The sequence below is a fragment of the Echeneis naucrates genome, chromosome 7, assembly GCF_900963305.1.
Source record: "Echeneis naucrates chromosome 7, fEcheNa1.1, whole genome shotgun sequence".
In the NCBI taxonomy this organism is placed as follows: Eukaryota; Metazoa; Chordata; class Actinopteri; order Carangiformes; family Echeneidae; genus Echeneis; species Echeneis naucrates.
Genome location: NC_042517.1, coordinates 13,495,918 through 13,521,990, shown reverse-complemented (window position 1 = coordinate 13,521,990; position 26,073 = coordinate 13,495,918). Strand labels below are relative to the sequence as shown.

The following is a 26,073-nucleotide window of genomic DNA, read 5'->3' as shown; positions in this document are numbered from 1 at the left end:
ATGTGGTAAAAATGTGTTCTCAATTGTAGTCTATAATAATTTAATATTATAGTTTTAGTTTTTATGTATTGTTATCACAAAATAATGAGGATGGATGAATTAAGATGGGATAGCAGCAGTTTAATCCCTTCAATTAAACACTTCAACATTTACTACACAGGCCATGACACAACATGCTATTTATATGAACCACTATAAATTCTGTCTTTTGCTATATTATCAATTATTATGTGTTTCTTACATGAGTCATCCCTCACGGGTGACACAGGAGGATATAGTTATTATCATATATAAAAAATATAGTAACATATATTATATAAGCAACTGTATTACTATACAGTTACTTATACACATTTGTCTTATTGCTATTGCTGAATGGGGAGAGAACCATATATAGAGTACACATAGATATACACACTTACACATGTATACATACAAAACACTGTAAGCAGCTTTCCAAAATAAGGGCTGTCTGTCCACTTGCTGCACTCTAAATTTGGGTATTTTTTGGTCAAAATCTGGAATCACAGAAGAAAAAAGTATTAATCTTGTGCTTCATTGTTTTGCACACTTCTCTTTGTAATGATTTCCACTGATCTCCCACTTCAAACGGCTCATTCGGTTGCATTGACATCATTGTTTTGCACGTGAAGGTTTTTCCCTCTGCCATATCAATTACGACTCAGTGACCTTGGACCAGCTGACTATTTAAGCCTTTTAACTTCAACGCATTCATTTGACATTATCTTGAAAGGATCAGCAAGCTTTATGTATATATAACAACATTAACAAGCACTGACAAGTCCTCATTAGAACAGCATCCATGCTATTATAAGTTTCTTTCATTGTCTCTGTTCATTGTCTCTCTTTCTTACAAACACCCAACTGACCAAGATATCTCTATCTACTTCCAGTCCTGCCCCCTCAGGCATTCTAATCTTTTAATTGAATCTTTTGTAATTATAATGAAATAACTGCGGACCTCTATCAGGGAGAAAATGATTGGGGCCAAAATGTGCCAGCGGTTACAGGAAGCTCTTCTTTCTCTGCCATTGCTCCTGAGCTACACCCCCATTTCAATTAGCTCCTCAATTCACATTTGAACAGCACATTAAGGAAAAACAAAGAGGCGTGTGTATGGGTGTGCGTGCATGTGAGAGTGTGTGTACGCACACAAAGTGATGGATTACTCAGGTGATATTTTACTGCCTTGTCCGTCTCTTATAGGTATCAGATTCCACCATCACAATTAATACCCAGAGTCTAAAAAAGATCGAGCTACGGGCGTGTTTTGATGAGAAAAACACACTTCCCTTCTTCTGACCCTGGAGAAACGCTAAACGTAATTGCCTCATTCTTCTGAGCAAATGAACATTGACAGAGAGGGGATTGGTCTGCATTGGCTCTCTCAAATGGCTTCCCTGGCAGTTGACTAATTCAGTTCTCATTGACTTATGACTAAATCAGTGTCCATTATCCTTACGTCCAGAGCAGCTCAGATGTAGCACCAGCTCTGTGGCATAAGGCACTTAAGAGCATTACACAAGCCAAGCTGGTTGAAAGGGTCTCCTTTTCAGCAAGCTGACAAGGCTGCCACACATGGTGTAGATCTGACATTGGCCAGGCCATAGCCTCTGACTAACCTCTGACATTGAGGTCTCCTGCTGGTGAACAAAAAAACAGGAAAGCTGACCATGTCCCTGGCTAAGGGCCAACAACGGTGACACTTATCACCACAGGAGATTTACTGCTGACACAATAGCATGTACTCATTTTGTGGGAGATTTAGGGACCACGATATTTTTTGTTGCATCACATTTTTATAAGCTACATCTGAAATTCTGTATCTGACATTTCTTTTCACCAGTGTTTTTAAGAAAAGAAAGTAAAGGAAAAGGAAAACACTGTGGCCACAGTAAGTCATTGTTAAGTATCATGCCAGGGCCAGGTGACTCTCTTCACAAGCCCACTGGTTATTTTGGCGTGTAGTGTGCATGCCTGTCTCAGTGTGCCATCAGGGGTCAGACAGGTCCCTCTGTTGTGCAGCTGGGCCGGCTTAATGAGATATCAGACTCAAACATCAATTCATCAGCCTCATTGATGAGGACAATGAGGGGGGACTGCTTCAGTAAAGAGAGGCATTATGGCCTCTTGTGTGGGGATAGGGCAGCCTTGTTTACAAAGGTTACTGAGCACAGAGGGGCTGAAACAGTACACCACACCAGCCTCCACTTTGCTCTGCTCTGCTCTGCTAGATTCAGCTCTCTTAGCCTCGGGGGCAGCTTCTCAGGACTTTTTTATCTCTTTGATTTTCTGGAACAAAGACCTAAAAGAAAAATGTACTTCTGGTGTCTGGGGGCCTAATTTTTAAACGTGTGCATGTGTGTGAATGGGTTAAAAGGAAGGGCCATATAGGCCTGATTGATTAAATAAACAAATCTCATCTTGTTATCATCAGAGTTCCCCCAAGCTAAGCAGACCAGGCCGGGCTGGTTGGAGTCCCCCCTGGCCTCGGCCTCCGCTGACAAGGCATCTGTCTTCATTAAAGTTCAGCCAGTGTGCATGACAGCCACTGAAATGCTGGTGTCTTCACGATTAATGAAGACAGATGACTCCCCTCAAGAGGGAGTAAAAAGGAACAAAAAGCGAAGGATTAACAAACAGAAAAATGCACAAAAATAAATAAATAAATAAATAAATAAATAAAATCCTAACTACACCAAAAAAAGCTCTCAAAAGCAAGAAGATTACATTGTTTATCCCATTCTTAATTGTTTTTCCACTGTCATATCTGTCTCAACTCCCTCCACACTTCTCCCACCATACCATGCATACAAACCCCCACTCTTTTTCCACTCTCCCATGCTCTCTCACAGCAGTAGCGGCCCCCTATAAGTGTATGGAAATGGACCCCAGTTTTGTCTGTCCACAGACAGGCCTGTCAAATCAGAATCTGACATAGAAAAAGAGCGTCTCTGTGCGCATTCCACATTTCTAATGTATTCATCCATTTCTCCATTCAATAATCCATCTAGCATTTCAGTCATTGTTGTTTAGCTCATAAGGAATATCATTATCTATCTGGCAAATACATGCATAAACAAACTTTGGACCTATAAAGACTGAAATACACTCCACAAAACTTTCCACATTTGTATTATTGAACAGACCACGTGTCCTGAGTGTTTCATGAGGAATACACCACAAACACATTTCTTCCAGTCAAATCCACACCATCAACAGACAAACAAACAATGAGTCTGAGGGTTTTCACTTCCTGTCACTCCCCAACTCTCTCTTCTCTCTTCTATCTTTAAATACTTTAAATACTTTGGTTTTTAGTATACAGCACATGCCAAGGTCGAACCTCAGGTGGCCCCATTGATGGTAAAACCTGACGCCATAAATGCAAAGGCACAAGTCAAAGATGGACATACACAGACACCCCCACACACCGGTACATATCATATCATAGCAGAGAGTTTCTTTCAGATGAGTGAGCAGCTCAAACTGGCTGTGGGCTGTGTGTGTGTGTGTGTGTGTGTGTGTGTGTGTGGGGGGGGGGGGTCTGTCCCAGTCTTTTCCTGTGTTGCTCTGTAGCCCCTGACAGCAGCCCCATTGGCTGAGCCCTGAGGGGTAAACAAGCCAGTAATATGAGAGAGAGGGAAGAGAGAAGAGAAGAGAGAAAGACAGAGAGAGGAACGGCTGTGTCAGTCAAGAAATACAAACAGGATGCCACTTACACTGAACACTGGCACTGCCCGTCCAGGCGAAGGGGTCCAACCCTGCAAAGAAGGGACTTGCCTTGCGCAGCATGCATGCACCGCGGTTGGTGACATCATAGAGTTGACGGGGGCCCATTCCCAGAGCCTCCATACAGTCAAACATGGCACCCCCCCGCCCTCAGCAAAAAATCACAAGCCTTCAGTCCTGACTGTGTCCTGCCCTGCTTCCACTGCTCACATCCACCACTGAAGCAGTGACAACAAACAGCAGCAACAGCTAACTGAATCTGCTGCCTTCCCTTATCTCTCTCTGTCACTCGCTACGCTCTCCTTTCCTGCCGATGCCGAAGTTTCCCTCTTTGCAGATCTTGTTCCTGCCTGGCTGAGCTGGGCTGGGCTGAGCTGAGCTGAGCGTGACTATGACTCTCTACTCTCCCCCTGCCCTTGGGTGAGTTGCTCCCTGCCTGCTGTAACAGACCTAAATAACAGCCTCTCACAGCTCTCGCTGAGCCCCAGACACAGCGGAGCAAACCAACTGCCTCGGCATGACGCTCTGAGAGGGGGTGGAGAGAGAGAATGCCAGAGAGGGAGGGATAGAGAGAGGAACCCATGAGGAGGAGGGGGCTGACCAATAGTTAGCCTGTACGGGAGAAAGAGCTGATCTGGTTAGAGGACAAAACTTTATATTCCCATCCTTCTTTTTCTTTTTTGTCTTTTTTGTGCTTTTGTGTTTCATGTTTCATATTTCAGCCACAAATGCTGCCCCCGCCCCATTCAGCTCTGTCTGTCTGTCTTTACATTGCACCTCCCCCTATTCCCCTGCAGTAAATATGACCCCCCCCGAGACCCCGTCTCTAATCATAACCATATTAAAGTCCGACCACTGGCCGTGTGTGTGTGTGTGAAAGAAAGAGAGTTAGCGACAGGGAGAGAAAGAACATTGTGCTGTGGTTGAACCCAGAAACCAGATGCCAGGATAAATCCCTCCCTCTTCTCTGTCTGAGTGAACAGAGGATGGGCAGTTCTTCTGTCTCTCCCTCTGGAAGTGCTTCAACAGTGATGGATGAGGGTCGCTGTGCTCCATCCCCGCAGTGCATTTACACAGACAAATAACCCCTATATACAAACACACCATGTGCTGGACACACTTCTCACAGGTTCACTTGACCTTGTTTGTGATTTATTTCCAAGCAACTTTTGCAAAAACACACAGAAATACAAGCATACACATTTGATGAAGTTATACAATTTTACGTTATAATGATTTAAAAAGCTGCATTGACCGTATCATTGGGACTCCGAAGATAAATTCTTGTTTCCACATTTAGTCTCCTTCTACAGTGACTGCTCTGTGTATGGCTAATCAACGATTCAATTTAAACACAGAAGCTCTGTCACAGTGATGGTAAATCAAAGGAAATCAATAGGCGGTCTGCAGTCAATGAAACAGCCAGTCACTGGTTCTAACTGTTGCTCAGCAGTCATTCAGACTGTGCCTGAGCTAAAGCAAACAGTCTGATACAATGGGAGATATATGATAATAGAATGGCTTTAGTCTTAGTGCGGCCTGCACATTCATCTCCCCCCTGTCAGACCAGTACAAGTGGTACAACCCAGCAGGCAAAAAAGACACCATTTCCTGTCAATCTGTGCTGCTGGCTAGGCTCTCCATAAACACACAGTGCCCTCCCTCCTCCCTCCTCTTCTGTCTAATACTTCACTCTTTTCCTGTCTTATGAAAGAAACCATGCTTTCACATTTACGGGCTATTTTGAATGATTTAGATTAAAATGTTTATTGACCTAAAGCTATGCCACCAGTTCAGACTTCTTGTTTATTTTCTTAAACTGGCAAACTCACACACAGTGGGTTGACACACACGGACGTACGCGCACACGCAGACACACACTTCACAGTTCCTTTGTTGCATCAAACAGTAAACAACATCAGTAGTTTTTTTGTGTTTCTTCATACAGCTGTCAGGCCATAAAGAGGAAGTTTTATGACAGCAAGAATAGAAGAATGAGGCTAGATAACCAACTGTTATCTATTGAAGATGCTCCTGCCAACAGTTTGTTGTTGAAAATGACTCATTCTTCTTTTTCTACCTCTCCACCCATTTACACAATAATTTTTTTTTGTAATGTCCCAATCTGGATACATTTCAGATTAAATCATCACTGCCCCGAATCATATTTTTATGATCCACAAGCATTCTTCTCACACTCGTCTGTCGTCTCCTTCCTGTCTATTTTTTTCTCTCTCTCTCTCTGCTAGTTTCATACAGCATCCTGGAAACTAAAACTGGCTAATCCCCTGGTGTTCAAATATTCTATGTAACATCAGAGTAGTGTGCCAGGGCTGCTCTCTGGGCCGGTGAGCTCCAATGCAATCGATTTATAATATCATTTGCTCACAAGTGAGGCACTTTTGTTTCTGGAGATTTATGGCCCATAACTGTCTCTCTTCTGGTTTTGACATTTCTTTTAAATGTGCTTGAGACTATAATTCAGACCACTAACCCCAGGTTCTCCACTTATTGGCACACAAAAATGCGAGCAGCAATTCTTCCAAGGCTTCAGAGGGTTTGCGGAGTGAGTTTAGACATCTAATCTACACATACTCCATACTGTTGCTGACCCAGGCCGGTCCCTGCCTCCCCTTCCTCCTCCCCTTCCTTCCCCGGCCAAAGAGGTTGAACTCTAGAAGAAACCCCCACTGGGCCACTAACTTTCCCCCCAAACTTATCCTGCCCTCCCTCCTTCTCTCCCTGACTCTGGCTCACCAGTCTCTGCATTTCTCTCCTGAACTCCCCCCCCAGCCCCCCACCCCTTTGCAAATACTCTCCCCATTTCATCAAGTTCCCTATGGCCATTTTTCCTGACTGCATGATTTGCTTTAGTTGACACAGTTCTCTGCTTTTGTTTCTGGTTTTGGAAATGTTTCATTTTCAGCGGCTGCCAACTCACTGGTCATTTCGCGTGACTGCTGCTTTCAATCCTGTTTAACTGCACTGATTAGGCCAGAATTTAACACATATTCACACCGTTTTATATTGTGTCTTGTGATAGGATTTTCTATCTGTAATGTCTACACGGAAGTCAGCTGGACCCAGTCTGCTCATTTCTCCACGTGGCCTGAAGCCTTGGAAAATCAGGCTTTACTACTGTCTGACACTCTGATGCCAATTACAGATAAGACGTATACTCCACATTGTTGCCACTTCCTCTGTATACAATCATTCAGGTTCCATGCAGGCAGTCAACAACAGTGATGTGTAAAGCAATAAAGACAGTCTGTTTTTGAATGCCTGTGCACTAAACACAGTGCGGTGATTTTGAAAGGAATGTAGAGCTTTTCCATTGCTGATGTGAGCATGTGTGCAGTGTGTGGACATGCTGAAACAGATTGCTTGTGATGATAGAGACACTGAACACCAGTCCACAGCGCCCTCCCACTAAAGCCAGATTCGGGTTACTCGCAACACACATATGCACGAATGCACACACGTACACACAAATTCTTTCCAGGTTGTTTTTAATATTATAGTTGCTAAATGCACGAGCTAAAAAAAAAAAAAAAGTTATGTGTAGCTTCTGCAATATTACGCACTCACGAGAAAAAAACAAAAAACAAAAAACAAACAAACAAAAAAAACAAAACCCTCATTAAAGCAACGGGTGGTTTTGTTCATCAACCAAAAGAGAGTGCAATCCATGCGTTCTTTCTCATCACTTTCATCAACTGCTCCACCGCCGAAGGTTTCACTCATGTTCAGCTCTGACAAGACATGTAATCTTATCCATTCATCTGCTTCACTCTCTCACTATCCATCTTTGGAAGAGATGTGTGACTGAGGAGGGATGTGGGGAAAGTCAGGCATAACTTACGACAGAGCTTGTTTCTTAGCAGCGGCCATGCTCGCCTCTGTTCACATACTGGTTCCACCAAAGGCTGAACAGAGCTACTCTTCAGAGTGCTATCACTCTTGGCCATCTTTCAGCAAAGTCTCTTTCACTCTCTGTCTTTTCCTCTCACTCTGACTCCACCATGAGGACATTTTGCTACCCATGGTTTGTGGGACTGGACAACACAGATCATCTCAGTTGTTTGTCCAAAAATACAAACCGCCCAGTCTTGTTCTCATAGGCTCATCCAGCGCCTGTGTGCCCTCCCACGTCTTCTGAAGACACAGCCCTCATTTCTCGCCATTGCGCGCTCTTGGTCTTGCACGTGCCCACAAAGACCCATCTGAAAACAGACATCTCCCACTTTTAATAGTAGCCTTTTTATCTTCATCTGTCATCATGTCAGAGCTGTATTACACTCAGCGGCCTCTCCCTTGCCAACAACCTTTGCCGAGTTTCCACTCACCCCCCCCCCCCCCCAGGCACACACACACACACACACACACACAAGGCACAAAGTTTGAGCAAGTTTCCAGCAGTTAACAGTACATTGCTGCCATTTAAGATGGATAATGAGAGGGAATCCAAGGTGAAGGCCGAGGACAGAGAGTTACAGGAAAGAAAGAAGGGGAACCCAGGCGTGCATGTGCTAACAGGGTTAAGGTGACAATCATCAGAGGAGCAGATATACCCCTCACTGTCACACACAAAAACTTCTTCAGTGGGTGCTTAAGTTGTTGAACTTATTGAACCACAGCCAGTGCTGAAAATAATAATTAAAAAAAAAAATAAATAAATAAAATAAAATAAAATAAAAGGAGCGATGTGATTTCCAAAAAGAGGTGGAGCGCCTGTCATCTTGAGGCCAGTGGTCGCCTAGGGAGATGAAAGCGGGGATGTGAGACGATGCAAGGCTGTTTACTAAAGCCAAAGAGGCTCCAGTCTCACTGATAGATCAAGGACGCAGCCAAACAGTGCTACACATACTATCATCACAAACACAAGTACACACAATTGGTCAAGATCTGGCATTGCTAATTTGTTATGTAGATCATGGTTAGAGGAGCAGAGATGCCAGCGAGCAGATGGCTTTTTAACAGAGCATTTCTCTGAGGAAATTCCAACACTCATAACAGTGAAAGATGGAGTCAGAATAAAACACTGCTTACTAACACTGGTAAGTTTAACTGGATGCTTTGTAATTTGATATAGGACTAGCTTTCATAACTCTAAATGACCAAGGACTGATTTGCTGTTGGGATATGTCTTGACATGTTTTTGTTAAGACAGAAACACAATATAATAAGATCTTTACATAAAACCTGCAATCAGGACAATCCCAATAAAAGCATTCAGATTATCACCAAATTACAAATTCCCTTGACTACACTGAAGCAACCTATTTCAGTGTCATCTTGAGTATAGACACATGTGAGATGGATCAGTTCTGCTCTCAAAAACAAATTAGGTGGGCACTCAGGTGTATCACAGGGCTTTTTAGTTTCAAAAGTGAGGCAGCATTCCGGATAAACTCTCCCCGATGGCTGGAACGGTGCTACCAACTTTCTAAATTGCACGTTCAACACATGACTTGGTTACACCCTTTTTTGTTAGCAGGAGTTCCTCTTTCACTTTGTTAGAGGCCATGTCTAACTTGATCATTATTTCATTGTTTCTTACTGTTGCTGTGCAGGTTCAAAAGTCAAACTTTGAATGTCAAAAGGAAAAAGGTTTGCATGCAGTGAATGAGTCACATTGCCATAACCTTCCCTTAGTATAATGATCATGGTTCTATCTACCTGCTCTCATCAGTGTCTCTGAAACCACAGCTTTTGTCTTTTTGTGTCCATTGAGACTCGTGCATCCGTAAGGAGTGAGGGGTACCATGGCAAAACTACAAATTTTTGTATCCATACGCAGCTCTGATTCTTTTTCATGTTCCGTTCCTTCAAATATACAATATGCCCACATGAGCACACATAAGTATGCACCCAGACAAATCCAAACCTACATCGTCCACAACATACCTACCAACCTCCATCCAGGATGGGCTGAAAGCCAGCACTTGAACAGTTGTGAAAATAAATAAAGAAGCACAATATGCAGTTTGTGCTCTGCTTTGCCTCTAGTAAGGAGGGTTTCACTCTACTAGTTAACATCCTTCCCTGCTGTCCCTCTCCTCCATTTAAAGGTTCACTTTTACATTCCCTCTCATACCACATTTCCCAACAAAATGGCTCCTTTATGCAACTCCCTGAGCCCCCTGAGCCAACATGAACTTCTTATGTGTGTATCTGTGTGTGCGTTTAAGAATGCAATGAGTGTTTTTAATTATGCCACTTTGCATGAAGATACTTTTTTTTTTTCTGCTGGAACATGTTGGTTCTTTCCACGGTCTCTGTGACTTAATGGTTTGTCTGGAAACGTGTGCGTCAGTATGCACACACGAATGCATGTACATATGCATAGCAAGCAGTATGCTAATGCACTTGCATGTATGCGGCATATAAATCCATGCTCACCACACTTTACATAAACAACTGTTCAACGTGCCTCCACCAGAGGCACACTTGAGCAGACTCCACAGCTTTTGCAAGCGTCAACACGCTACTCATTCCATTCTATTAATACAATGCTTTTAATTTCATCCCACTGTGACGCAGCTCTCGACTCTCACATCTGAGCCTCTTATGGGCTTTCTGTTGACATCACTCAGTTTAAAGCTAGATGTCTGAGTGCAGCAAAGGACTTCAGACCAAGCCATGTGGGCTGAAGGAAATGACCTAGCAGCTTTTCAAAACATCACTGTGGTTGGCTTTGGGGCCAGGGCTCTGGCTCTGATTGGTGAAAGCTTACAGAGGTGTTTCAGGGCTCAGTGGCGATGTTATCGCATAGTAAGTGGCCTTAATGGGCTTCCAACTGTTTGTTTGAAGGACTCCCATAATGACAGGGATCAACTGATAACAGTGTCCACTACACACTGCACAGAGAGGCATCAGACCCTCTCATGGATGAACAAACGCCGTTGCACCTTAGTAAAGATATGGAGGGCGAGGATGGCAGCACACACAGATGTTTAGTGCAGCTCATTCACACATGACTTGTAGGTTTAATTAAAGTGCTGAAATTGTCTGGGCCAACTTCCTTTCTATGCACTAAGAAAGAAGAAAAGGCTACTATCTATACATGTGCAAACACAGTCCGTCTACTCCATCCCTCCCCTTCCTGTCTCTTCCCACCTCAGTGTAAAACAGGTATTTCCAAAGACACTCTGGTGCCAAAATAAGAGTGCCGCCATGGGAGGTGCTCCAACCTGTCGGCACAGCATGTGCAACAACCAAAAGTGGGTGTCACCAGGTCTACCGCTCTAACAAAAATTACACAGTGCTCTGAAGTTGAATAGCAATGCAGAACTTTTTCCTGAACACACATAGCACAGACAGACATATTCACAGTGCTACTCCCCTTATGTGAAAGGTATTTTCTCAGTTTGGCCTAAAGACAGTCCTGACAACAATGAGCAGGCCTGTTAAGCCAACTCCAGGAGGAAAAAGTAGGAGAAGAAAAACGGGGCCTGGGGAATGTCCAAACCAAGGCCTTTTGTCTTCCCCACAAACATTTAAGAGAGTAGGGAATGAGACTGCTGTCAGTCAAATGACTGACTAAAATTCCTTGTTAGAGGATGAAAGACAAGACAGACTGATGAGTGTTCAATCAAGACTGAAACTTAAAATAACAGTCAAATGTATTTTTGTGTGAGTTTCAAAACAAAGTGCAATTTAAAGCATTTAACATGTATGTAGTCGGAGGAGGAAAGGGTTAGGGTTAGGGTTAAAGTTAAAGTATATATAATACATTCAATACTGACATTGAATCAGCTAATACACAGGTACACATAATTTTCTACAAACTGAGTTAAAGTTAATGGCCACAATAATCCCAACTTAATCTTTGACCTCAGCCTTGTTCAACCCGAAGAAAGAGTTTAGACCAAATGGCTGCAGTCTTAAACCCTCGTGAATGATACTACTGCCAGTGTAGATGTGTCAGTACAAGCAGTCATGTATGAAGGCCCAGTGCATGTGGATGCCTGTGTATGTTTGTGCTTTGATACTTGTTTTTGTTTTAACTCATGCCAGTGTAAAAAAACATAAAGAATCCATCTATCAGTGTGGTGGGATTTCACTCTGCGTCAGGGGTATGCTTCCAGTTTTTTGATGAAAGAACTGCTGTGTGTGCGTGTGTGAGAGAGTGAGAGACAGAGTGGGAAGAGTGTCTCTGGTGTGTTTGCATGTGTGTATCTATGTGTTTTCCTTGCAGGGTGTGTTCTTGGATTCCACCACACTAGGACATTACCCCCAGGTGCTCTCCCGCTCTCCCTCTCCCTCTCTCTCTCTCTCTCTCTCTCTCTCTCTCTCTCTCTCTCTCTCTCTCTCTGGTTATGTGAAAATACCTTGAGGATTAGGTGGGCAGCAGCAGCAGCAAAAAAGAGTGTGTGTGTGTGTGTGTGTTCGTGAGACAGGATTTGGTGGGGGGGTATTGTGGGGCTGAGGTAGTGATTGACGGCTGAAAGGCTGGAGGTGCTCAGGCATGCTGTGGTGGTGGAGAGGGGGACTGCTCACACAGGCATGGGGTGGGTGGGTGGGGGGGGGTCTCAAGGCTCTACACTCAGCTGTTGCCACCCACACCCATTATAATCCCCCCACCACCTACCATTCACCACCATCTGCCGCCCCTTTAGCACTGCACCCAGATAAGATTTCTCCTGCTTACCTTTACCTCATGCAGTAACAACAACAAAAGTGTGTCCTTTTCTCACTCTCTCAGTCTTCCTTTCCCACACTAATATTCTCAGCAGCTGATTATGCTGCATTAGCTTTTTCATCCAAGGATATTTGCTGATTGACAATGCTGAATCTTAATAAAAACAGCAAAAAACTAAGTGTTTAGAACAATGAGCAATGTCTGTCAGCAATGTTGGTGTAATCTACCTAGTTTTTCCATGACAGAAAAACACTCTGGCTTGCCAACAGTCTCCTCTTTGTGCTCAATGCTCCATGCATCATCCCATCCTGGGCCTTCAGAATACAACAGTGCTCCCTGTGGTGAGTCTGAATATAAAGAACCATGCCGTTAGTTAAACTTTTGCATCAAGCTCATCTTCCTGTCTACAAAAAAGTGTGGTATGCCTTTTGAGAAAAACAGCAAAATAAATCTTCCCAATGTATCTGTGACCATTTTCTAAATTCATGTTTAGAGCACACCTCAGTCTGAAAGAATGTTGTTTTGCGTCTAATTGCAGACTTGTGGGTTGTCTGCCTCACAAAAGCTTCACGAGAGGTCCGCACACACACACACTAACCAGTGAGGCCAGAGTCAAGATTTTGTGGTCATGACCACATAATCTACAAGCATCTATAGGGAAGGGGTAATCATTGTATTGATGAAAGTGAACTTTATCCTCACAGCTTTTCTTGGGGGATTTTTTGCTACCATTCTTCCTATATCACAAACAGACCCTAAAGTTTTCCATCTCCACAAAATTACACATAATTGAGTGCAATTTAAATAGCTGTACTTTCCTCTTTCCAGGATATATTGTTTAATGTGACTAGACTTAAAGGAAGGTGTGGGCCATATCTACAGTCTAATGTGCAATGGACAGAAATGAATGAGAAACAGTGATGAAAATGACTTACAGAGAGCAGCCATCTCTTTGGGCAGGTCAGCACCAAATCTCCCAAACAGGCTGCTGTTGGCCAGCAGGTCGAAAGGGGAGTGGCTTCTCATGGAGTTGAAGGCGAAGGGGTAGACAGCAGGTGGGAAGCCAGTCATGTGACCAACCTGCTGTTCCCTGTTGGTAGCCATGGCAACAGAGCCCCCAGGGGTCCACAGCAGATCGGTAGGTGAAAGTGATGGCTTTCACAACACCTGGAAATCCCTGGCTGAGTTGAAATCCACTGCCTTTTGAAGATGAAGGGAATGGATGAGCAACGACAGTGCCTTTGGTTTAGTGAGGGAAGGTCGTACTCCACTTAAGAAGAGTCATCCAGTTCACCTTTCTGGGGAAGAGAAGGAAGGGAATTTTGTTATTATCACCACATAAAACATCAGTATGATTGTTTCTCAATGAACACAGTGTTTGTGTTAAGATTCTCTACGGATTCCACAAACGCATTTCACCTCACATCACCTCCTGAGTCCATCTGTGTTCTGGGACAGAGAATAACTTGTCCACAGTTGTAAGAGAGATGTGTAAAGTTAATGCCAACAGGTATGACAGGATGGGAAGGAAGAAGAAAGTAAGGAAAGACAAGGATGGTGAGAACCAAAACAGATAAAAGACACAAGAGGAAATAGAATGAGTGAACAGAGAGAGGAAAAGGCAGCAAAACTGAGACTGGGCGAGGGGAAAAGAAAATAAGTAAGAAGTTTGGAAAAAGTTATAACAGGGAAGAGCGAGAGGGAGAGGGAAAAAAAAGAGCAAGAAAAAGAGAGAGAGCTCTTGTTCCTGCAGTTTTGAAGAGCTTCCAGACTTCTACAGTGATTCCAGGCTATGCCATATGATTTAAATCACCAGAACTCTACTATAAAGAGCTCCTCTGTTCCTGCTGCCAGCCTAGCACAGCAGCCTGCCTCTCTGCCTCTTTCCCCCAGGAACAGAGGCCCAGACACGGGGTCCAGAGCAGCATGAAGAGAGAAGGGGGGGTAGGCTGATGTGGGTAGGGGGTAGGGAAAATGAGATCCACTGATTGCTAACTGCTGCTGTCACTTCCAACTATCTTCTCTTGAGGTCACGCTCTCATCCCACAGAGTAATTTTGGCTCTTGCCTCCTGCAGCCCGCTCGTCATTTTGATTCCACACAGTAGGCAGAGACAAGTCAGGCTCAAGTGTGGACATGGCTGCAGTTATGCCCCACTGTTGACTGTTCATACAAGGTGGGGGGGGGGGGATCCCAGTAAAGCCTCACATTTTCTTTTTGCCTTTTGCTTCCCTATCGTGATTCCATGAGTGGGTGGTGTGATTAGCTTGTTTTTTAAATGTGGCTTTGAAAAAGAGCAGAGCCAAGGAATTTGGAACTGCTGTGGCTTGTGAATCTGGGAGAAAAGACAGGGAAAAAAAATCTTGGTAATGAATTCGGTATAAACAAAGAAATGAAGGGAGGAAAAAAAAAAAAAAAAGATCTAAGGCTGAACCGATGAACTGCTGAAATGTGCAAAAACGCACAGACCAACAGTGACAGGGTCTGGGCACTGGGGGGCACTAAGAGGTGGAGCCATGCCAAGGAAAAAGAGGAAGACCTTTCCAATATGCACACATACGCACCCTGGTCTGAAATTCATACACACGCAATCAAGGACCGAAAAAAAAAAGAAAAGAAAGAAAGAAAGAAACCCTCCACATGTGTGAGAGCAACCACTGACTAACACACACACACACACACACACACCTCTCACCCCATGCCTTTTCCAGGGCTCCAGCTTCCTCCCTGCCTCTCTTTCTGGCTCTTTCTCTTTCAACAGAGCCAGTTAATTACACCCTACTGCTGCAGGCAGCTTCAAACCACCACTAATTTAGAGTTCCATTACAGTAAACTGTTCCACATGTGCATCCAGAGCTCAGGCAGGCTCGGGTGGCCACGTTTCAGGAAGGAGCAGCCGCCGATAGGCACCCACCCCCATCCTGCCAACACAGCCATACTGCCATCTTTCTTTGTCTTACCTTCTCCTTTTCAGCGAATTTCTTGCTTTCTTTCTTTCTTTCCTCTTCCTGGCCAACTTCTTGTCCACACTACATTCAGTTTTTGTCCCCTCATGTCTTTATATCCAGTTCTCCCTTTCACACCCCATGTCCATCTCTAAAATGCATATACAACTTGTACCATGAGCTCGTGCAGCACTTCCACTGTGTAAGTAACACACAAAATCATCACTTAAAGCTTCACAGTGGCCCCAATGGGAGAAGAGGCACAGATTGGGAAAACAAAACCGCCAGCAATGCACATGCTCATAAAGTGTGTGTATGTGTATTATGAGCTTGTACTTGGCTAGTGTTTGGCCTGTTTGGGTATCTGCCTCATGAACTCAAAGCAGGCCCCATAAAGGCAGCACAATCTGTCTGCAAGTGCTGGGAGAAAAGGATAAGGGAGAAAAAAATGACAGTGTGTGAGCACAAAGAGAAGTCATGGCAGAGAGTAGGGCTCTTTTATCCCCACAGGTGGAAACAAGAGTACAGTGATGTAAAATGCATCTTAAAAAGAGCAATCTGAACAAGCGGAGAATCATATCTGAGCGCAGTAAACTGTTGTCATTTCATGAGCATTAAACAAAGGGTCTAATAAAGAAAGATACTAAAAGGAGAAACACAGCCCAGTAGAACCCAGTAACCTTAGTCTTCCCAAACACAATAACGAATTAATAAAAGAGTTGGCGCCAGTGTTTTTTAATGAGTCACATCAGCCCTGCAGCTTTTTACAGAGCCATTTATGTTTTATGTTGGGTCCTGTGGTAGGCTCGCTTCGCCAGCTTGTCTGGGGCTATAAGGGGATAAGGGGAATTCGGAGTGACTTCATCCCCTGTTAGCCAGGGCCAAATGGGCATGGAGGGCCTCCCCACTTCCCCTGAGCCTGGGGGGCACACAGGAGGCAACAGGCTGCCAGGCAGGCAAGGAGCACCAGGGCCAGCTATGGGTGGGTTCACGACTGCTGCTGGGACTTTCCATCATTGCCTAAGAGGTACACGGTGGCAGTTTAAATTTACTTTGGATTTTTCTGTAAATAGTAGCATGTCAGGCCTCACAGTAGTTCATCATGTTAGAGCAGACTCATTGGTCACACTTGAGATGATCCATTGATTTTTATCAGGACAAGACGCCATGTAGCAAATGAAATGAAATCAATCAAGGCAGCGATTCCGACGCAGCGCTACAAGACGTAACATGCTTGAGAGAATGAGAGCCCCTTGTTCACTAAAGAGTTTGGATTGGATTGGATTGGAAAAAACAAACAAACAAACAAACAAAAAACAAAAAACTGAGCAGAACGGAGAGTTAAATGAGTGGAAAAGAGATAGAGAGAGGAGAGTGACAGAAAGAGAGAGGGTGAGAATGAGAGAGAAACAGAGCAAACAGTTCCCACAGATTCAATGTCTGTCAAACAAAGGGTATCAAGTCCTCTGTGTGCAAAACAACAATTGTGTCTTAACTGTTGTGACTGAGCGAGGCCCCTCAGGCATTAAGAACTGCAGTCAAACATAACAAATAAATCACGGCATCTCAGGAAGCTCGCCACTACACAACCAAGAAAAGGAGTGGGTGTTTTTAGTCCGCGCAAGAAACCACAGGTGATTACCCGACGTATGGGAGCAGGATTCTGGGTGCCATGACTGCCCTGCTTCGTTTACTAGAAGATATTTCTTATTCCAGTCAAAGAAAACAAAAAAGAATTTACAGTAACTGCGAGTTATAATTGTATGTTTATCTTTGGCAATATTTGCCATTGAAGTCTTTTACAACTTCTTCAGAGAGTTTTTTCCACATTTATGAGATTCTGAATGAGGTTTTTTTTTGTGTTTTTGTTATGCCACAGAGGCGGTATGTGCAATTGTTCTCAGAAATTTCCTGCAAGGTGAAATAAAAATATGTGTCAATCATCCCAGGCAGAGGTTCAAGTCAAAACCTACTTGAAGGATTGAATTGTAAAGTTAGAGCCTCAAGATAAATGAAGTGTACCATGTACCCTGGCAGCAGTACAGAGTCCTCTCACCCTTTTCGCTCCTCTGACTTGCCCACTCCTGTTTGTTTATTGAGAGAAAAATGGGCATGTCTTCCAAGCTCCGACTTCTAATTGTCAGCATCACAAAATGATGAATGTGACTTTGTAAACGAAGCTGCTTGAAGTAGAGAGTATTATGTTGAAGTTTTGTGTCATGTATGAAGTTGTACTACCACAACAGTGAAACAATGATTTTACGGTTTATGTGTCCAAACTGAGTTGACAGATTTTCCAACTGCTGGGAGCAAAATGAGCATTTAATGTCATCCTCACTGATTAATGTTTCCATACAGAGCCAACAGAGTCTGCTAAACAGTTTATGGATTAAGAACTAACAGGAGTAAAAATAATAAATATTCACATTGAGTGGGAATGATAATGAGAACATTATTTGATCTTGCTGCTGGTGTCAGTAGTATATGGCTGTGAAAACAACACCATTATCTGATGCAAGGCTGGCAGCTAACAGTCTTTCAACAAGTGGCTGGTTAATGGCTCTGAGAGAGACATTTAGTGACAGATGGTTCAGTGTCTCCAAACAGACCTGCATTCCATCATTTAAAACTTGTTTGACATCTGCCAGCTCTTGGCATCACAAAAACAAGTATTTGCTTACAGCAACAATGCAAAGTAGCACCTCTGTGTAATCACTTGTCACTTACAAGCACATTGTTGTTGAGGAGTGCCACTAGGGAGTGTCTCAGTGCACTCTTCAGACAGTAACTCTGTTTTTATTGTTCTCTTTTCTTCGTTTAAACATAATGTCACCTAACAAGCTGTTTTGATTTGTGATGATGGAGAGAAGGATGGAAAGAGTGAGAACTCACAGTAAGTCATAAAACACTTTGTGACATGATGAAGTCATCCTGACAGCTTGTTGTTTCCATGATGTGAAGGAGCTCTTTGGAGTACTCAACATGGAGACTCCAGCCGTGGGTCCAGAAAAGAAGAAAACACGCCACAACAGGAAAAGGCAAAGACAGAGGAAGGCAAGACATTCTGAGAAATACAGAGCGTGCAACAGCGAGAGAAACAGGAAATAAAGCAAGAGACACGAGTGTAAAGTGGCATCATAGTGATGGCTACTTTTCTGTAAGTGAAAGGTAAAGTTGGCACTAACTAAATAACAGGTCCCGTGAAGCAATTACGAAAAGGGGAACTGTGGAGAATTTGTACAAGTAACTGAAGGTGTTTCTCTTCCTCCAGTCACAGACAATCCTTTCTCTGTATAGAGATACATAATGGATGGGTTTCACCGCCACCACTTTTAGCCTCGGGAGTCAAAGCAAGTCAGCAGACACAAACAGGCCCAAACACACACACACACAAGCACAACATGGAAAACAACTCACATTCACACAAGTTTAACTTTGTGCCAAAAGACCTTTTAATGAGGGCTCAGAGGCTGGCTGAAATGTAAATCCTCACGATCAGAGCAGCACACCTGCAAAAATAGACATAGGAAATGGAGTCGAGATAGTTTCCTCTTAATTATAGTGTGGCAGCAGAGAGCCCCTCGATTCCCTTAAAACCACCTGTCTAACTCCTCCCTACCACTTGGTCTTAATTGCTATAGAAATTCCAGAAAATGACAGGTATCAACAACTCCCAGATTTACTGCTCACAAAGACAGCAGATTTTGCAATACAGAAGCTTTAATGGGTTAACTGTTGTCTCTGTGGCCCCACCTGAGCGCTATCCACTCAAGCTAACTTGATTTAACAGTTTATTGCTATAGCAGGTAAGTATACTGCTGAATTTACGCATCCTATGAAAAGAAAATGTTTTTACATGTCACTGAAAGTATTAGTCAAACAATTGGACTAGTAATTATTAAACTTGTTTAGTACTTGTGGCCTACATTCAGACCAGATTTGTCTAAATTTTAGGGCATGCTGTTTGTGAACAATCACTAATCACACTGTTTCAATATCAATAAAAACAAATTCCTTTGTCCTTTTGTTTCAAAGTAGTTAAGTACAATAGGGTTTGTGAGCACTAACTAAATAATTCTAAGGCTAAACTGTTACTTGATGTGTAAATGTTTACAACAACAAAAATGGAAGAATGGTTTTGGTGAAGCTGATTAAACTTCAACACAACATGATCACAAATGTGGGACTCATGAGTAATGATACATACACATCTGGAGTGTATAAGAGCCAGCACGAAAAATAATTAATTCCAAACAGTCAGTGAAAACAAGCAAAATGCTGTGACTCAGACTCACAAAGGTGCTCTGTGTGGACAACCTGTCCATGATGAGCCCTGTTTACTCCACTCTAGATGTCACCAATTATGAAGTGAAAGGCCAGATGACAGAGCTACACAGATATCACTGGCCTTTGAGGCGGGATCCCTCACTCAGCTGTGTAGGCGTTTCTTTTCAATTCACTTCAATCAAAGTGTCCCTCACACTTATGTCAGGTCCACCAGGGGAAATAAGCAGTGGACAGCAGGTGCAAAGCAAAGGGAATCCAGCTGCAGCACTTTACCTAGTGGCCAGCCACTTGGGAGCACAAACCCACAGTCTAACATCAGGTGCTTGATCTTTATCTAATATCCAAATCACACAGCACTAAATGCACTGTGTTCCACATGGCTGGGATAAGTGGAACCTGTTAACCTAGTACATTTGCCAGCATTAATAAATAATCTCTGCTGACATGCTGCTAACTATGGGAACACAATGAATAAACTTTCATGTAAACTAAGACCAGAGCGGCAGACACACCTCACTCCACAGGAATTAGTCTCTGCTGTTTAAAAAGTAGAAAACCATGCTTCTCTATTCCAAACGTTCATATACTGGTTATATAAAAAAAAAAAGAAAAAGAAAAAGAAGAGAGAAAACAGTTCCAACAATTCCTCTCATTCACATCAAACAGATGCAAGTGTGTACATACTAATACACACATGTGCTAATAATGAAGAGCTCTACAGGCAATGGGGTAACACTCATTAATAACCACACGTGCACACAGACATATGCAGGCACACACACAGTACGTGTTCATGTTTTCATATAAACCAAATGTCACAATTAGAAGGCAGAAAAAAAAAACAAACACAGATACACTGCATGCAAACAAATGCAAGGGAGGACATTTGAGTGTTTACACATGGAAATCGGGTCGGGTTTCTGGAAAACAATGATTAATTGTCTCAAAGCCTCTCAAGTGTCTCGCAAACTCAGTCTCTGACTTCAATTAAAAGTGTCGACCCATTCCCAAAAACTGCTGTCTCTCTCTTTCTTTCCCTCTGTTAACAGAGAGTGTGTGGATGAGAGAAAGACAAACATTGACTCGAGTTACTGATTCGAACCTTTTAAAGTACAAATGACTCACCAGCGCCGTGTTGATGAGGCAGACGGACAGATCAAGTACTGGATGGAACCGTTTGGTGAGCGGAGCTAGCCAAAGAAAAGGAGAAAAGATGTGTGTACGTTCATCAGAGTCCTTCTGACAGCAAAGACAGAGCAGCAATGAGCCTCTCTCTCTCCCTCCCTCTCATTCACTCCCCCTCTTGCACTCTCCTCCTCCCCTCTCCCAGTCTCTTCCTCTTAAAATGAGTCCTTCACTCCCAAAACACAGGCACACACTCACGAAAAAATAATTATACTCTCTGATTCATAAAGCCTTCGTCTGTCATGTGACCTAACACTTCAAATATACAGCACATTTTTTTCAAAAGCCACAAAATGCCTGCAGGGAAGAAAAAGGCCCAGGGAACTTACATTTCTGTTTTTAATTCTCTCTCCCTTCTTTGTCTCTTGGGTGAATTATTTTTCTCGCCTTCATCGTCTTGGCTAAAGAGTCAGTTTACCTAAAAAACAGTTTATGCACATTGAACTGCTAATCAATGGCATGATCTACAATCGTGCAAGTTTAATCAACATGCTCCCTGCTTAATAGGAGAGGATGTTTGAAAATCTTGCACAACACATACTATTATGTTTTGATTCAACACAGACTCTGTTAGGTTTCTTCTCATTCTTCCAAGAAAATATGTGGTTTTGCCTACTCCCTGTTTATTCCTGGTGTGCTTATTAAGGGGGAATTTAAATAATAATAATCTTCCATCACATCATAATTGCCTGTCTGCCTGGTGCAGGCATGTACTGTATGTGCTGTTATTGTATATAAGTTGTTTGTTTGCTTGGCCTTGTTTTTTTCACTTCTCGCTATGTTTCTGAGAGGATACTCACAGAGCACGGAAAATAAATCACAACTACTATTACTATTGCTAAAGCTACTGTATTAATACTGAAAACAAGAGCAAGGACTCTTCTGGCATTAATTAAGGAAGTAAGACACAAAGATTTTTCATCTAAACACTAATATCTGACATTTTTCAGGACAGACATTTGGCATCATGCCATTTGCAATATTTTCAAGATTCTGTTAAAAAAAAAACAACTAATTTTTGGACTTCATTCACTTCACTTCATTCATGAAACTAGTGGTGGCACATGAGCTGCAGGGAAGTCCCCGAGAGTGAGATGGCAGAACTCTGCTGCAGCAGCCGCAACAGATTTGGGTGTGCCCCTGAATGTGCCCCTCTCTCCATATGAGATCATGTGTTTCAGATCTGTGTTTATGTGTTTGTGGTTCTGGGCGTGTGCCCTGCTTTTCTGAATGTAATGTTTCTTAAGTTGTTTTGGTTATGAGGAGCACCTCAAACCTCAGACCTGGGAGGATAAGGCACACCTCAACTGGCACCTCAACAGGCACTTCTACCTCTTCAGCAGAGCATAGATCTCCTATAACAAAATACTTACATGCCAGTTTATATGCAAAACATGCTTATTATCTACTATAGTAAGCAAAAGGTGGTCTGATGTATGTCTAAACCAAGTGCAGCAAGAATTTTCAAAATAGCCAACTTACATAGACTGTTTATGATGGCAATTCGTCAAAAAAAATCACTTGATTCTTACAGACTTCCAGACACAATTGAAAACAGAACAACTTTTCTTGTTCTTGGTCATCCTTGCTACATGTACATTTCAGGCAAGCTGTAACTGCTGCTGCCATTTGTAAACCTCAGAAATTGGCCTGATACAGGCAGAGATCTTATCCTTAAATACACTGACCCCAAAGTGTCTCCAGCAAAACATCATAAGAATAAAAAACCTCTTAGCTTTGCTTTTGATGTGCCTATGTGCGTCTAATCTTCACAACCACATATGGTCTGCAGTAGCTTATTGAAATGTTCTTTAATATATTTTTTATGTTTATGTCAACATATAATTGGGCAGAATACATGGATAAGCAACGAGAGGCACTGCTGCCTTTGTGTAGAAACCTTATAATCAGGAAGCACACATATAAGCCATTCTGCAAAAAGCACTTGGGCTGATCCTTATCTTGTTTACATTTGATTTACGTGTCGCTTATGAGGCCACCAAAGCTAATAGAAATCCTTTAACTGTTTACATAGCAGTACTAAATCAGCAAGTGTGGAAAATGAAACACAAAGTTAAACACTGCTATAACACAATGAGAAAAGCTTACTGTACATCACCTGCCAGAGGGATTAGAAATGTGAAGTGAGTACTACAAGCGAGTGTGATGCTGTCACCCTGACTGTGAGCATGTGCATGTGTCAGAATGTGCATTCAAGTGTATGAAGATGGTCGCGTGTGTGCGTGTGTGTGTGTGTATGTCTCAGTGTGCAGCACATGCTGTGTTCTTTATTAAATTATGCCTCTGAGATTGAGCAAGGGGTGTGTTTAGGATTTGCCTGAGTGTGTGTGACAGTCTGTGTGTGTCTGCATGCTTGTGTCTGTGTGCATGGATGAGTGTGTGTAGGCAGTAGCAGCAAGAAGGTCAGAGGTTACTAGTGTTTGTGTTTCAGTGTCAGTGAAGTGTGCTCCAGGCAGAGATTTATGATCATTGTGTCTGGAAGGCTGTAGAGTGGGGGATAATGAAGATAGATCAGGGTGCTATCTCTCTCTCTGGGCACCACTGGAAACATGGCCTATGGCCCCTGCCATTCTCATATCATTAACTTCAGCCTGTGACATCATCACGCACTGCCCTGACATCAATCCCAACACAGTCTGCTCTGACAAAGAGTCGAACACAGAGGGGCAATTTCTCACAGGAAGTCATCTGGCAAACACAAGTATTGTTCAGCTTCTCTGGGTGTGTTTATGAAGTTATGAAATATTCATGGCATCATCATACTCAGTCGTGTGTTTCCACTTTAGACTCAACCGTATTTGCATTCACAGAGCTATGGAGCGGAGGCCTGGGGGCTCGCTGGCAGAGGAAGAGGAGCAGAGGCAGAAAGGAAAGAAAAAAAGGTGGGGGATGATGAAGGGAGCAAGACAGGGAGGAAGTGAGGTTAGCGGGGTTAAAGGGAGATGCAGTGAGGAGGAGGAGAGAGGTGTTAGAGGGTGATAGGGCCACTCCTACAGGGAATGGGAGAGAAAGGGGGAATGAAAACTGGAGGGCCAGACGGAGAGATGGATGGATTGTAGCAGAACTGGGGTTGGGGGGGTTCGGGAAGCTGTCGGGATCGGTGGTGGGGAAGTGAGAAGGGGCGCAGGGAACTGGTGCCTGTGGCGGCAGGTTTTAATCAGTAACAAGATGCCTGTAATGAGATCACTATTTCCCCATATTCAGATTGATGTCATGTGCAGTTTGGTGCCGCACTGAGACAGGCAGGGCGATGAAGGGCGAACGCAACCACCCCACTCAGGAGTCATTTACACACACACACACATGCAGAAACACGTTCATGCACACACAACACACAAATATTCACTTTCTTGGTCACACATCCCATGAAATGAAGGAGCTCATTCATCCCGCCTGGCAAAAAGTGCTCATTTAGAGTCCAACTGCCTTGAAGTAAAAACATACACAGAGGAATACTACTCACAGGAAAATGAGTTACTCATGGCAAAGGAGAAATGTATGTGTTAGAGACCGAAGGGCATATACCACTGTGTGCTCCTCTAACAAAAACAAATGAGCAAAAAGCTTGGAAAAGAGTAAGTGAGAGCCAGAAGCTTTTTTACTGCAGCAGAGATGAAGGGAAAAAGAGAAGGGAAGGAGGGAGGGAAAGAGAAAATAAAAAGAGGAGTGAGTCTTTTTGTGCGCCTATTTTGGGTTGCATTCAGAGGTTGTCGACACAGCTACCAGTGTGTGTGCCAACACAAGAGCGCTCTTGCCTATTCCCCAACATGTGTGTCCAATGAAAGGTGAACGGCTCTCCTGTCTATACTTTCCTCAAAAATCAGCCATGATGTCACCATGAACCCACATTGAACCCACCTCTGTCAAAAAGCATTACTCCAGTCCTCCCTCTCTTTACCTCATTTTCTGTTCCACCTCTCCCTCCTCCACGCTCCGTTACTGCCTCTCAAATTCTTTACCGAGGTCCCATTCTTTTTCTTTCCGCTTTTTCACATTTCCGTATTCTTCAACATTTCCCTTCTCCTGTCCATGTCTGTCTTCTCTCTCCCTGAATCGCTCAGTCTTTTTTTTTTTTTTTTTTTTGGCAACCATGGTCTAATTGAATCACCCAAAAGTGCAGCCGTTCGCCAGAAATGCCAGGATGTTCTGATTATCATAAACTTTGTTTAAGCTGTGGTTTTACAAAAAAAAAAAAGAAAAAAAAGAAAAAGAAGCTCAGAGTACATGAGAGGAAGCCAAAAAATAAAAGTAGAAAAAAGAGGAATGGGGACAATGCAAATGAAAAAGAGAGAGAAAGAGAGAGAACAGTGAGGAAGAAGAAGGGTGGTGGGGGCAGTGAAAAGGCAGCCAGAGAGCCACATATGGAAGTGATTCTGTAATTACTGCAAATCTGTGAGCTCAAAAGGAAAGGTCTTCTTTTCCATGCCTCCTTCCCCGCACATAAAACTGCCCTTGTGAAAAAGCTGGGCACTAAATACTGCACAGGAAAAATGTAAAAAAACAAAACAAAACAAAACAAAACACAACATTTTCATTTGCTTCTGCTTTTTGACAGGCCGGGTTGGTGTATGAATATGTGGTAGATGTATGTTTTGTATGTTATGTTTTCTACTTGTCGGCACAGAAGAAGAAAAACAAAGGCCTCTCTGGGGATCACGGGGCTGATTCCACACAGTCCACTACTGGAAAATTTTCTGCATTCTTTACTCATTTGCTTTGCTTCTTCTGGTCTTAATCAAACCCGGAGGCTAATCTAGGACAATGTGTGAGATTCGGCCTGGTCATAAAGTGTAGCCCCTCACCAGCCTGAAAGCTCAACTGGCAATTATTTTCATAAAGCAGGCTAGGGCCTTTACAACAAGGTGTGTGGAGAGGAGAGGAGAGGAGAGGAGAGGGGAGGGGAGGGGAGGGGAGTGGGGAGTGGGTGAGTGACTGATGGACTGACTGACAGGGAGACAGACGCTGATGAAGAGTGTCTTTTAAACCTGGGGCTACGCAGTGCTTTGCAGGTGTGTATGTTGGCAGCGATTCCTGTTCTGCTCAGTCCCCAAACTGCTTCACCACCCTGTAATTATCTCGTGCCCTGCCATAACGTGTTCTCATCATGAGTGCATGAGTTCCACTCACACACACACACACACACACTCCGATCGACGCAGCTTGGGCTTCATTTATTTTAAGACACATTCAATTAATGGCGCAGGGGGTGATTTATGTACAGCACGCAGTCCTACCTTGG

The 26,073-nt window shown here is 43.3% G+C and overlaps 1 protein-coding gene across 3 annotated transcripts in view; it reads right to left on the bottom strand.

Moving 5' to 3' along the window:
• Positions 1 to 20,888, bottom strand: part of rarga (retinoic acid receptor gamma a) — a 35,931-nt gene extending 15,043 nt beyond the window's left edge. Inside the window, exons 1-3 of one of the 3 annotated variants that reach the window (XM_029505436.1) lie at positions 20,754 to 20,888; positions 13,333 to 13,695; positions 12,625 to 12,744 (exon numbers count right to left, since the gene is read on the bottom strand). In XM_029505436.1, the coding sequence (XP_029361296.1) occupies positions 12,625 to 12,744; positions 13,333 to 13,501 (289 nt within the window). In that variant the 5' untranslated portion in view covers positions 13,502 to 13,695; positions 20,754 to 20,888. Of the gene's footprint in view, positions 1 to 3,743; positions 4,266 to 12,624; positions 12,745 to 13,332; positions 13,696 to 20,753 lie in introns of those variants that run through there. The other 2 variants (XM_029505437.1, XM_029505438.1) reach the window with 2 other exon arrangements.
• Between the last annotated feature and the right edge of the window lie 5,185 nt (positions 20,889 to 26,073).